This window comes from Myotis lucifugus, unplaced genomic scaffold (genome assembly GCF_000147115.1).
Source record: "Myotis lucifugus unplaced genomic scaffold, Myoluc2.0 scaffold_3, whole genome shotgun sequence".
NCBI classification, from domain to species: Eukaryota; Metazoa; Chordata; class Mammalia; order Chiroptera; family Vespertilionidae; genus Myotis; species Myotis lucifugus.
In genome coordinates, this window is record NW_005871051.1 from 5,993,824 (window position 1) to 6,006,752 (window position 12,929).

At 46.2% G+C, this 12,929-nt stretch overlaps 1 protein-coding gene across 1 annotated transcript in view; it reads left to right on the forward strand.

Moving 5' to 3' along the window:
* Window positions 1-12,929, forward strand: part of LOC102432361 (aldehyde oxidase 2) — a 61,145-nt gene that overhangs the window by 825 nt on the left and 47,391 nt on the right. Inside the window, exons 3-10 of the mRNA XM_023763139.1 lie at window positions 2,371-2,428; window positions 3,910-4,006; window positions 4,999-5,107; window positions 5,462-5,588; window positions 5,816-5,877; window positions 8,941-9,030; window positions 11,359-11,439; window positions 12,081-12,225. Coding sequence (XP_023618907.1) covers window positions 2,371-2,428; window positions 3,910-4,006; window positions 4,999-5,107; window positions 5,462-5,588; window positions 5,816-5,877; window positions 8,941-9,030; window positions 11,359-11,439; window positions 12,081-12,225 — 769 coding nt within the window. The remainder of the gene's footprint in view (window positions 1-2,370; window positions 2,429-3,909; window positions 4,007-4,998; window positions 5,108-5,461; window positions 5,589-5,815; window positions 5,878-8,940; window positions 9,031-11,358; window positions 11,440-12,080; window positions 12,226-12,929) is intronic.

A 12,929-nucleotide genomic window follows, 5' to 3' on the forward strand; every position in this document is an offset into this window, starting at 1 on the left:
CCTATATCATGTGCATGCTTAGCTCACTATACCTTTTCCCCCTCAAAATCTTTAGCACAGTAAGTTCCAGGAGGAACCTATATGACAAGGAGAGAGGGTCTCCCTTTGTCAGTCTCCCTGGCATCCCTCCCTCCAGTCCTCACCATCCATCCACACAGTCAACCCTCAGTGCCCTCTGCCAGGCCCCCTCCTCTCCTGAGTCCCTCTCTGATCCTTAATGGGACCATTAAGCCACCACCCGAGGCAGGTGGCTTCTCTTGGGTCTCACCACCTGTCCTTTAGGACCTCTCAGCTCTCTAGTCCCATAAACCTAATTGGGATTTGGCCATGTTCACCCACTGCCCACCTCAGGGCTTGGATCAAGAAAGGAGATAGTTGCCGAATCCGGTTTGGCTCAGTGGATAGAGCATCAGCCTGCGGACTGAAAGGTCCCGGGTTCGATTCCGGTCAAGGGCATGTACCTGGGTTGCGGGCACATCCCCAGTGGGAGATGTGCAGGAGGCAGCTGATCGATGTTTCTCTCTCATCGATGTTTCTAACTCTCCATCTCTCTCCCTTCCTCTCTGTAAAAAATCAATAAAATATATTTTAAAAAAAGAAAGGAGATAGAACATAGAACCTCTGCGTTCTCATCATTTCCCTTCTAACTCTCCATCCTGTGTCCAATCTCCCCAGCCAGCAACCACCAGACATTCTTCCAAAACTATCTCTTATGAGCTGAGTCCTTACTCGCTTGTTCCACTGCCCTAGACTTCAGAGGCTCCTTCCTCTGTTTTCTGTTCCACATCCTCTGTGAGTCATGAGCCCCAAACGAAGTGGCTGCAACTAGAACAGGGAGTAAGTTGAGAGTTGGAGAAAATACAGATGTGTGTGGTGGGGATTGGAGTCAGCTGGATAATAAAAACATTATCCAACCGCGTTCTCAGTAGATGTTTTTGAAGGACCTGGGGTGGGAAGAAAGTGCAGAGGAAGGCTTCTTTTTTTGTTGACCAGGAGCCCGCTAGAGCTCCAGAAAGCAGGTGAATTTAGTTATATATATTTCAGAGAGGGAGGGAGAGAGAAAAACATCAATGATGAGAGAGAATCATTGATCGGCCACCTCCTGCATGCTCCCCACTGGGAATTGGGCCCGCAACCCAGGTATGTGCCCTTGGCCCGTCAGTCCGCAGGCCTCCTCTCTGTCCACTGAGCCAAACCAGCTAGGGCAAGAAAGCAGGTGAATTTTAATATCTCCACTTGGAAGCATCTTCCTGTACTATTTTTATTCCTGGAGGTCTACACTAGGTCATGTTTTTCTTCCAGGGAGAATGGAAGATCCTAACATGATTAGCTGAATCTGTCTTTCCTCTGATGCAAGAGAATGGCTGGAGGTGTTTGCAGGACAGTCAAAGGAAATATCCTCAAATAAGCAAATGAGAGAGAAGCACCAAACAAAATTCCTCCATGGCTTTTAGGGATGAATCCCCTACTTTTTAAGGTGAGGGAGGGAGAGATGCTAGGGTTCCACCAAAGCCACCTGGGGTCCTGAGCTGGGGCAACAAGACTCCACCATCACCACTCACCACACTGGCATGCACTAGGGCCTCTCCTGATGACAGCAGCCCTCTCTGCCTCCCCTTCCTGCCACCAACTCTTAAGATCCCTGATGTTACTACATGGACTCCCCACTAGAAGTGTCTCAGAGGTACCGGAATAGAAACTCTTCCTACCCAGCCTTCTTCCCTCCTGGATCCTTCATTAAACACACACACACATACACACACATGCATGCATACATAAACATACATGCACGCACATACACAGCATCCAAGTCTCTCCCAGGTTAAAATATTTCAAGAGTAGAAAAGACTTGGTTGGAAAATTCCACAAAAACAGATAGTGGATCGAACAGGGAGAACACCGCCCCAGGGCCCCTTGCACAGCAGCGGTTCCAGCTGTCATCACCTCACAGAGCATAGTCACCACACTTGCTTGGTGAGTCTCCTGCTCTGTAAATATACGTGAAGGTCGTTTGCCGCCAGATCACTAAAAAGCAGGGGCAAATGAAACCAGGCCTAGTATTTTACCCCAATCGCTGAATCCAGCTGGCCACGACAGACGTTCCACTATCCGTGGTCGGCAAACTGCGGCTCGCAAGCCACATGCGGCTCTTTGGCCCCTTGAGTGTGGCTCTTCCTAAGCCTTAGGAGCACCCTAATTAAGTTAATAACAATGTACCTACCTATATAGTTTAAGTTTAAAAAATTTGGCTCTCAAAAGAAATTTCAATCGTTGTACTGTTGATATTTGGCTCTGTTGACTAATGAGTTTGCCGACCACTAGGTCATTGATTCAGTCCCCATAATAATCTCTTTTCTGGTTTCACCACAGGTGATAGAGAGAAATGCGGACCCAGAAGTCACTCTGCTGACCTTCTTACGAAAGAACTGGACCCTTTTGACCAAAGTCTTGGCCATGTCTGTGTTTACCTTAAAAGTCAGACCTGCTGTGACTATGAGAACTAATCAAACTCTCCTTCCCCAAACAGTCAGCCCCTTGGCCCTTGCTCTCTCTTTGCTTTGGCAATGGTTTTAAGGATATTAAGTTAACTGGGCTATTTACAGAGGATGAAGTTTCCCCAGAATTTCTCATGTCTTGATCTCACAGCAGTGAAATAGAAGCTAAGCTCTTTACTTCAGCACCAATTACTCCCTTAAGGGCCTTCCGGTCCTGGGAGGGCGGTTATGTAATAGAGGCTTGTGTTTCAGGCACCCTGCCCTGGAAAGAAACCAAGTTTTCCAGATGCAGGAAGAACATGTGTCATAGAAAAAGATCTACATCTGTTTCCTTATAGCCGATTTTCCCACACCATTTTATATTCTGAAATTTAGGCCATCATCATGGCAAACATATTTTAACGGATAAGTCTGACGGGTCACTCAGGGAAGCCAAAAAAAAAAAAAGACAGAAATTGCAAATTGAGGGAATCAGCCCCTAAACTAGTGTTGGTTAAAAGCTCACATGGATTTAATTAGTTGTCAATGTTTGAAAATTAGGAAATCCCATGGTTTTAAAAAACAGGATTTCTAGCTTCTCATGAAAAATGGGAAGCTAGTCATTCCTGTGTGGCTACAGTCTGGCTTACAGGTGAGTGGGGACTGTCCCAGGCCCCTATGAAAAGTGGGACATGAGCTCTCCAGGTACACCTGACCCACTCCACTGGTTCACACAACCTCCCTTAAAAGCATTTAAGGTTATGATAGTTTAAATGAATAAGCCCTATGGCTTTAAAAAAATAAAAGTCAGTGACTCTAAACTCTTCTTAGCCAGTAGTTAAGTATATCCAATCCCCTAAATTTTGTGGAAATGGGCCACAATTAGGGAGAAGGCTGACGAAAGAGAGGGAGCAGAGGCTGAGTCTAGACCTGGACTTGAACCTGGACCAAGCAGGAGCAGGACACTCAAGGTAGTTTATGAAAATAAGGGCAGGGGTCTTCTCCAAAGGCTTGGTCACTGGCATTCAAATGCAATACAAACTACTGGGCAAAACTAGCGATACATTGAACTGCTAACAATAAGTTCTCTCCCAGTGACGTGATTAAAACCCAGAAGAGTACTTATAATGAAACAGACTTTTTCAAAGGGCTTTTACTTTTATATCCACTCTCCTCCAAGCTGCTTATGGTGAGCAGGTGAAGATAACGTGGGTATCACTTCCCCTCTTTGCAAATGAGAAAGCAGGCAGGGAGCGGTTAATAGAATGTGTCCCACAGCTGACACGGTACAGAGTGGTCCTTACTGAGACCAGGAGGCGAGTGACTTCTCAGACGTGCATCCCTGTCTTTCCTTGCTGGCGACACCCTAGGGAGGCAGCTATCATGGCGGCCACAGGTCCACCTGGGCATCTTTTCCTTGACCACCTCCCTCCAGTAGGTCTCACAGGAACCAAGTACGCCTGCGGCAGAGGGAGCTGCGGCGCCTGTACCGTGATGGTGTCTAAGTGTGACCCTGTGTCCAAGAAGATAAGGTATCCTGCCCAGAAACCCAGAGCTAGGGGAGGGTTTTGTTTCTTTGCCAGGCTTCTAGTCTCATCTTGCAGCTAAGGAAGATCTCCACGGACCTCCCAGCCTCGAGATTTCACTGTCTCTGGAGCTCAGGCCCTTCCAAAAATCTGATAACAGCTGTGAACTGTCTTCTCAGAAAATGCATTCATTAATTACATTTTGCACACACTTTCAGGGAGATCATGGATTTCCCATGGCCCATGTGTGCATCCCAAGTTAAGAAACCCCAGTTTAGGACAACCACTCATCTCACAGATGAGGAAACTAAGGCTCAACAATATGTAGTGACTTGTTTAAGGTCATGCAACTAGTACGTCATAGGACTTGAACCCACCCGTTTTGGCTGACACTAATGCCATTCCTAGTGTTGGGCTGGACCAACCCTGCAGAGCAGGGACCTGGGCCATAATTCCATCCTTAAATTAAGGACTAGATTCCAGAACTTTGGCTGTTCCCAAATCTACTGGCCTAAAAAATGCCTTCAGAACAAAACCATCCAACATTGTTGAGCGACCTTATACAGGAAAGTTAAAATTAACAAGCAAAATAAATTCATGAAATGGGTAAAAGGCACAGGTGTGCCTCTTGCCTGTTATGGGGTCAATGTCCTAAGGAATACCTATTGAGGTCCAATACCACTCCTCGTGACACAAGTCCATTCCCATTGAGGCCAGACCCAGATAGTCTGTTCTGGGCTTGGGAAGTTTTCTGAAGTTCAGAATGCCCATCTTTCCCTGGAGGATCCCCTCTTCTTGAAGATAGCACCGAGTCAGCAGAGGGGGCTCTAATTCTTCCACCTGTCCCCTGTCCAGTCCCCCATCTCCCAGGCTGAATGATAGGCCTCTGGTTGCGGGTGGAGGGGAAGGGGTTCCTGTTGTCCTTATTGGTCCCAGGGTTCCCCAGGAGGCAGGACCATGTTATTCCCCTTGATTTTCCTTGTATTTCTCATTCAAAGACACTTCTCCATCATCGCATGCCTGGTGCCCATCTGCTCTCTCTATGGAGCTGCTGTCACCACTGTGGAAGGTGTGGGAAGCATCAAAACCAAGCTTCACCCTGTGCAGGTAAGAGCATATGTTAACATTCTCACTTCTTGATCTTTTTAATGCTGAATTGACTGTGCTGCCTGGGAAAATTCTTCTCACTCTGGCAAGGAAGGCTGCATGCTGCTAATTCCCAATGAGAAAGATCTGGGCATTTGAGCTTGAGAAATGATTGTAGGGATAGCAAATGGCTTCTGAGTCGCTTCTTCCTGGAGTAGAGTAGGAGAGGGGACACTGGCCACCTCTGATGGAGGGGAGGAGTGCACTGCTTAGGGAATGAGCTCTTCCCCTCAAGGGAGATGCAGGATGTGGAGCCTGGTGAGAGGTGGTGGCATCAGGAAGGCAGGTCCTGTGACCATGTATGTGTCATTGCAGGAGAGGATCGCCAAGAGCCACGGCACCCAGTGTGGATTCTGTACCCCTGGGATGGTGATGTCCATGTACACACTGCTCAGGAACCACCCGCAGCCCTCCGAGGAGCAGCTCATGGAAGCCCTGGGAGGTAGGTTTGACATGGAGAATACTCACCACCCCCAAAGCCAGGTGGGAAGTATGCCTCCAGCTGCTCCACCCCATCCACAATGTCACCCCAGCCCCACTTGAGGACCCCCTTGGTTGTTTCTAAAGTAGCTGCAGTTCACCCCGGAGAGAAGAATGGATCTATTTTAGCTTTCCAAAGAAACCAGTGAAAATAAAGCCTACTGATACTCACGCCCCTTATTTTATCAGGCAATCTGTGCCGCTGCACTGGGTACCGGCCAATTCTCGAGAGTGGAAAGACCTTCTGCATGGTGAGTAGATGACCATGGGGACACCTTACAGAGTAAGAATGACAGTGACGCTGGTCAAGGCTAGGAATTTAGGAGTTGACTTTTTAAAACCATCTAAACAGACTATAAGGGAGAAAAGTGAGTTAGCTCCAGCTGACTCAAGGGAGTTTTAGCTATTTGTTGAGGACAAGGTAAACCTTACTCCTCCTTTGATGTCCCATGTCACACCACAGAGGGAAGCCAGGTGATCTAACCAGACATCTCCCAGGATAGTTAAGCAAAGCATTAGAGCAGGACAGGTCGGAGGGCTGCAGCGAGCCCAAAGAGACAACAAGCAAGGGCATGGAGTTGGCTTTAGGGAGGCCAGCTTTAGTCCAAGAATCCAGACCAGCTGAGAGTGTGAGCAAATAAAGAAACCAAATATGCAGAGCAGAATCCAAAATTCACCCCAGGTACAAAAGCACAGGGAGCTTCCTCAACAGAATGAGGATACCTCCCTGGGCTGCTGTGAAGATCAGGTGAGAAATCATGGCCAAGCGTGTAGCAAAGTCTTGTTTGGCACTTAAAAGAGCTCAACAAATAGTTGCTACTGTTATTGCTGCCACTGTGAATAGAGATTGGCGGGGAGACCAGCCAGGCACATCAATGGCCCTCTCCTGAGGGCAGGATTGATGTGGGCAGTACCACCCTTCGACCCAAGCAAGGAGGACCCCACACTTTGAAGGGCCCCTCACTGGTCCTCCTTCAGCCACTCTCAGGAAGCCCTGGGTCCAAGGTGACTTGTTCACCTGAAGCCTTCACCTCTTTTCTAGACCATGATCCAGGTTTGGTCTTGACCCCATTCCCAGGCCTGACACAGCCTCTTCCCAAGTCCATCTTCCTAGAGCAGATCATAGCAGCCAGTGTGTGCATCTAGGCTGAAGGATGGCCAATGACTGGTGTTTTTGGAGAGAATAGACAGAGCGTGGACAGTCAGGCTAGGTCCTCACACGGTGTTTGAGGCCCCTCGCTGCAGAACCAAGCCAGGCTGGGCAGAGAAAGGTGCAGGGGCCTCTGTTTGTTCTCTTGCTGCTGCAGCTCCACGAACAGTAGTTGTGGGCCTGGCAGTATGTCCCAGTCCCCAGAGCCAGTCCAGTCCCCCTTGCACACCTGTCCTAGACTTTTGCCACATGGAGAGCCAAAGATGACAAGCTGAGAAAATCAATGGCTTGTAAACTCATCAAACTGCTGGTGTAAATGGAAAAGCATGTGTGAAACACAAATACAGTAAAGCAGGTTAAAGGAAACCTCTCTCCCTATAGGGATGAAGGCAAAAGTGTAGTCAGAGACCCACCTTGCAGCCAGCAGGCCCCAGAAATTCTAAGGGGTGAAAGGGCCCTAGCCAACTTGGCTCAGCGGATGAAGCATCAGCCTGCGGACTGAGGGGTCCCAGGTTCGATTCCAGCCAAGGGCACATGCCTGGGTTGCAGGCTCGACCCCCAGTAGGGGGCGTGCAGGAGGCAGCCAATCAATGGTTCTCTCTCATCATTGATGTTTCCATCTCTCTCTCCTTCTCCCTTCCTCTCTGAAATCAATAAATAAATATATAAAAAAGTTTTGTTTTTAAAAAAGAGGGGGTGAAAGGAACAGAGCCCTAGTGGGGCTACTTGAGGTTCCTAGCTAATAGTCCAGGAAGACTGACTTGTTCTGTCATCATTGACCCATGGCCCCTCCTGGGAGCTGTCAGAGGCCTGAGTAAATGAGGGAGCATCGTGAACAGAATCAGGAAGCTGGCAGCCTGAGACAGTTGAGCAGAGACAGAGAACTAGGGTATCTGGAAGTATTTCCTTAAATACTTAGGGAAAATTATCTAAGGAAGAGGATACAAGAGGTGAGTTAGGGGAAAATGGGAAATAAAGAGCCGGCAAATGGAAACCTGCTTTAAAATCCATTGACTGTCCATTTATTCCCAATGAGCCCCATGCAGATCCCAAATGTCTGGTTACCAGAGCGGTTTTCTTTACCCATCTTTCTTCATGTTTTTCTTTTCTTTTTTTAAGGTCCTTATATAAATGATAGCATTCAATGTTGTTGAGTCTTATATATGCGAGAGAATGGATAGTTATTGCCCTGAAAGACATCTTACCAACTAATTCTAGCACTAGGATTTCATCTAAGAAAAAATTCAGAGATGTACACAAAATTGTACAAGCAATAGACAGAAATGTTTATTATAATGTTATTTATAATTAGAAAATGTAGGCAAAACCTAAGTATATGTCAATAGCAAATTTTACAAGTATAAATCCAGAAGATTGATTATTATGAAATCAGCAAAATTATATTTTAATGACATGGAAAATTACTCTAATGAACAAATAGGTAAGTAAATAAACAAAACAATAGGCAAAAAGATTAACAAAAAGACAAAATAAAAAGTATGTTGTATTAAAATATAGTACCATTATATATTATGTAAAAATATTGCCAGTGAAATAGGGTAATAAGAGTTTACTTCTTTTATGCTTCTCTATAGTCTATATTATTGTTTTATACTATAACTAGAGGCCCGGTGCACAGATTCATGCACCAGTGGGGTCCCTCCGCCTGGCCTATGGGGATGGGGCCAAAACCGGCTCTCTCACATCCCCTGAGGGGTCCCGGATTGCAAGAGGGCGGTTCTCAGGTGATGCACCCCAGAATGGGGCTCCCTCCTCTCTGGTTCCGGGTGCATCACCCGAGAACCGCAGCTGCCGAGTCACCACAGCTCAACAGCTCCTGCATTGAGCGTCTGCCCCCTGATGGTCAGTGCATGTCATAGCTACTGGTCGGATGGTCAGACGGTTGGACGGTCGCTTAGCCTTTTATGTATATAGATTAGATACTTTGTATATCTTACATATAAGTTTTATATATTCCATATGTATCATTTTACTTTAAAAATGAAGTAGAAAGAAGAAAGATCTTGTGATGATGCCTTTTCCAATAGAAATCACCAAAGGTGACGAACAATGTTGTCTCATTTAAATTGCCAAACCTCTCAAGGCACACGCCCATTTACCTATAAAAGAAAGTTTCTCATCTCAAGGCATTTCACCTTCTTAGGAGTCGAATGGCTGTCAGCAGAAGGGAGCAGGAGAATGCTGCTTGGCTCAGGGAGAAGAGGATCCTTCCTCACTCGGCAGGAGCAGCGACGTGAGTCCCTGTGTTTGATTTGTTCTCTCCCTGAGAGCACTGCTCCACGCCGGCCCAGTGTTGACACTGTGCTCATTAGTTCTGATGCTCATTAGTTCTGATGCTCATTCTCTGCTTTGTTCCAAATGTCCTAAGTGCCTGCACAGATAAAGCACTTGTCATTTGGGAGGCAGGTTAGGGGGTGATTCAAAGTCTGTGATCTGACTATCCTCTTGGCTCTCAGGGAGCCTGAAACTAAACAAACGCCCGCTCAGGCCAGAGAAGACAGACCCGCCCCAGCAATGACCTCAATGATGAGTCCCACTGGGGGGAGGTGGGTCTCGGTGCCTGGTTTTTGGCTTGCAGTGGTCCTCTATTGCTGTGTCCCCTTTTTTGTATGGAGGGCACTGCAGCCTCTGGGAAGGGGAAGGAGCCCATCCTGAGTCGTGTGAGGTCATGGCCCCAGGGCTGGAAGGCCAGCCTGAGACATCCCAGTGCCTGGTTTGCTCTCTCAGAGATACTGGTTTCCAAAAAGTCTCACTGCCAAGTTTTTAAATGAATTATTTAGCGAAGCCGGAATACAGGCTAGAGTTGGCTACCGTAGATGAGGAAATCCAAGAGAACAGAGTCAGCCTCAGAGGAAACTGAGTACCCGCGGACCTACCTGATTCCCATTCTTGGCCTCCCACTGTCCCCTGCATTTTTGGTCTGAAGAAGGCTTGCAATGAACAGAAGGGTGTTGCAAAGGAAAATGGCTGCACCCCGCCCCCAACCCCATGAGCATTTCACAGAGAATTAGTGCCTTGCGGGGATCAGTACACTCGAAAGTCTGATTCTCCATCTGGTGGCCTTGAGAATTCAACCTGGGCTCTGGAAACCACCTGACTTACTTTACCCAACTGAAAAGAACATGGTGGGCCCTGAGGTTCCATTGTAAAGAGAAACACAAATATGAAGTAGACCTTATGACCACTGAGCTCCATGTCCCTTCCCTACAGAAAGCACACACAGGGAGCCACAATTTGAGAGGCTTGCTTGGTGAGCTGGGGTGCAGAGCAGTTGAATCATCACCAGGGTAACATTATAGAAGACCCCCTCTTCCACCAGGGTAGACCAGACGTCTGCACAGACCCGCTCTTCTCTGGGAGCTGTTAATATTTTCCACTGAGTAACTGTTAGGTCTTGGCCCAGCACCTGTGAGGGGGACCTTTTAATTCTTCCTTCTGTTTGTTTTACACTTTAATTCTCAGATGCAATCTTATTTCTAGGTTTTAGAGATACACCACATCATTGCTCCTACGTACTGCCTGCACTTCTAAACCCAACTAACACAAAAACTGATCCTTCAGATGCTGGCCTGTAATGCTTCGATCTGGGTCCTACTCAGAACATTTACAAGGAACAATGGCATGTTTTCTTTCTAGATCCTGAGAAGACCTCAGAGACAGAAAAAAAAATGGACAGTGTGAGATAAATGTCAGGCCATTTTACCTAAGTGTCACAATTACCCTTCAAAATATGCATTATTTCCATTTAGCCTTTAAAAGGAAGAACATTTCCAGAGGGAGGGTGGGAGTCATGGCAGAGCTGAGAATGAACCCAGCGCTGTCTGCCCCCAACTTCGCTCCATGCTCTACCGTATTACTCAGACCTCTAGCCCTGCACCCACAATGCTTCCCCAATTCCCCTCACCTCCTCAGGAATGGTTTCTGGGAATAACTGTTTCCAAAGCTAAAACATTTTTTATTTAGACAAGATTGCAGTTTGGGTAACTTTTCGTTGAGGTTTTGTTTCCTAATCGTTAAAATGGAGATGATAATTTACCTTCTTTGCACAGTTGTTGGGAGGATTAAATAAATGACTAACATGTAAGGCACTTGGGAAAAAAGCACTCCAACAATTTTAACTATTATTGTTAAAATGAGTGGGGTGTGCGTGTGTGTTTACACAGGGGCATGTAGGTGTAGAGTCATTTTTTCTTAAGCTACAGGACTTCTCGGAGCTTTTAGCATTTTGAATCCTGACTTGACAGGTGAGAGGATAGTGGTTTGAATCCCAAACTACTTAACCTCTGATAATTTTTCATAGACTCTGTTGATGTTCCACAGGGTACTGTTTGAGGTATCTCATAGAACACCCTTTTCTTCAGTATCCTACTACTGGCAAATCCATATCTCTCTCTTACAATAAAAGTCTTACTTAACACAAATTGGTTCGAACCATTTCCCTGTATAAGAAGGGTAGGAAAGTTATTTCTAAGTTCATTTTGCCTGATTGATATAAATCATTGGGGTGCTGTTTCCCGTCGAGCTGGGCTGACCAAGCCCTCTTCTTCTGCCCTTTATAAAGATTTCCACAGAGTTATTTGCGAAAGACGAGTTCCAGCCCTTGGACCCTACTCAGGAGCTCATATTCCCCCCAGAACTCTTGGTAAGATGAACCGGGTGTTCTATGTGCTTGTTTAAATGTCACTGGTTATAAACTCACTTGCTCAAACTACCCTTTTCTTCCTGTGAAATTTGTCAAATGATGGGAATGTTTGATCAGATCAACATGCTTGTCCCTGCTCAGCTCACCAAGCCCTGCTGTTGCCCTGGACACACTCCCCAAAGCCTCAGCTGAGGCTATTTTTTAAGTGACGTCATCGTATGTGTTCCTGTTGACTGTCCCAAGCCATACAGCTTTGCTCAACCTCTCACTTGGTCTTTCTGGCCCCTCCAGTACGTTAACCCTAAGAATCACTTTCAGCCACCCACACCCTTTCCTCATCCTCTAGCACAGCAGTTCTCAACCTGTGGGTCGCGACCCCTTTGGTGGTTGAACAGCCCTTTCACAGGGGTCACCTAAGACCATCCTGCATATCAGATATTTACATTACAATTCATAACAGTAGCAACATTACAGTTATGAAGTAGCAACGAAAATCATTTTATGTTTGGGTCACAACATGAGGAACTGTATTAAAAGGGCCAGAAGGTTGAGAACCACTGCTCTAGAGGAACATGCCTCCACTCGGGATCTTGCCTAACCCAGGAAGACAGGTGTGCGCACACATTGTCATTTGCATGTAGAGACTGGCAGAGAACCCAGAAGAAAGAACCCTGACCTTTCATGGAGAAAGGGTTACATGGATCTCCCCTGGGACCCTCAAAGATCTCCTGGAGCTGAAAGTGAAGCACCCAGAAGCGCCTCTCGTCCTGGGCAACACCTCACTGGGTGAGCAAGCGCCATGGTTCTCATGCCGCCATTAATACTAAGCTGCACTTACACCCCTACTCTGCTCTCATCTCCAGGCACTGCCTTTTTAGGAGAAAAGCCTCATCCTTTAAAATAAAAATATTATATGTTAATAATACATCACAAAGTATACTATACCATTATATATAAATAATGTAATACTTACATATGATTATTCATATCTATAATAATAAAAGCACAATATGCTAATTAGATGGGATGACCTTCCAGATGAAGCTGAGGCTGCGAGGGAAGCCAGAGTCCCAGGTGCCAGAGGGAAGCCGGTGCTGGCAGCCGAGGGAAGGAAGGCCTACTCTTGCACGAATTTTGTGCACTGGGCCTCTAGTAATTATATATAAATTATACATATATGAACTATATATATTATAGCAATAATATAAAAGTATCGTACAAACATATTATATCATATCATATCATAATGGTCTCCAAAGTTGAAGACTCTAGGAGTATACAGGGTAACCCCTTGAGGTGTGGGGGGAAAAGTATTAGTGTTTTGAGGTTGTTGGTTTTTTTTTATCATTTACTCTATTTTGTTCTTTTTATATTATTTTTGCAAATAGTCAGTAGATATAGCAGAATTTTATTAAGTATGTATGGGTATATTAACCAATGTGCACCCAGTTATCATCCACACCCAGTTTAAGACAAGAACTTGACCACGA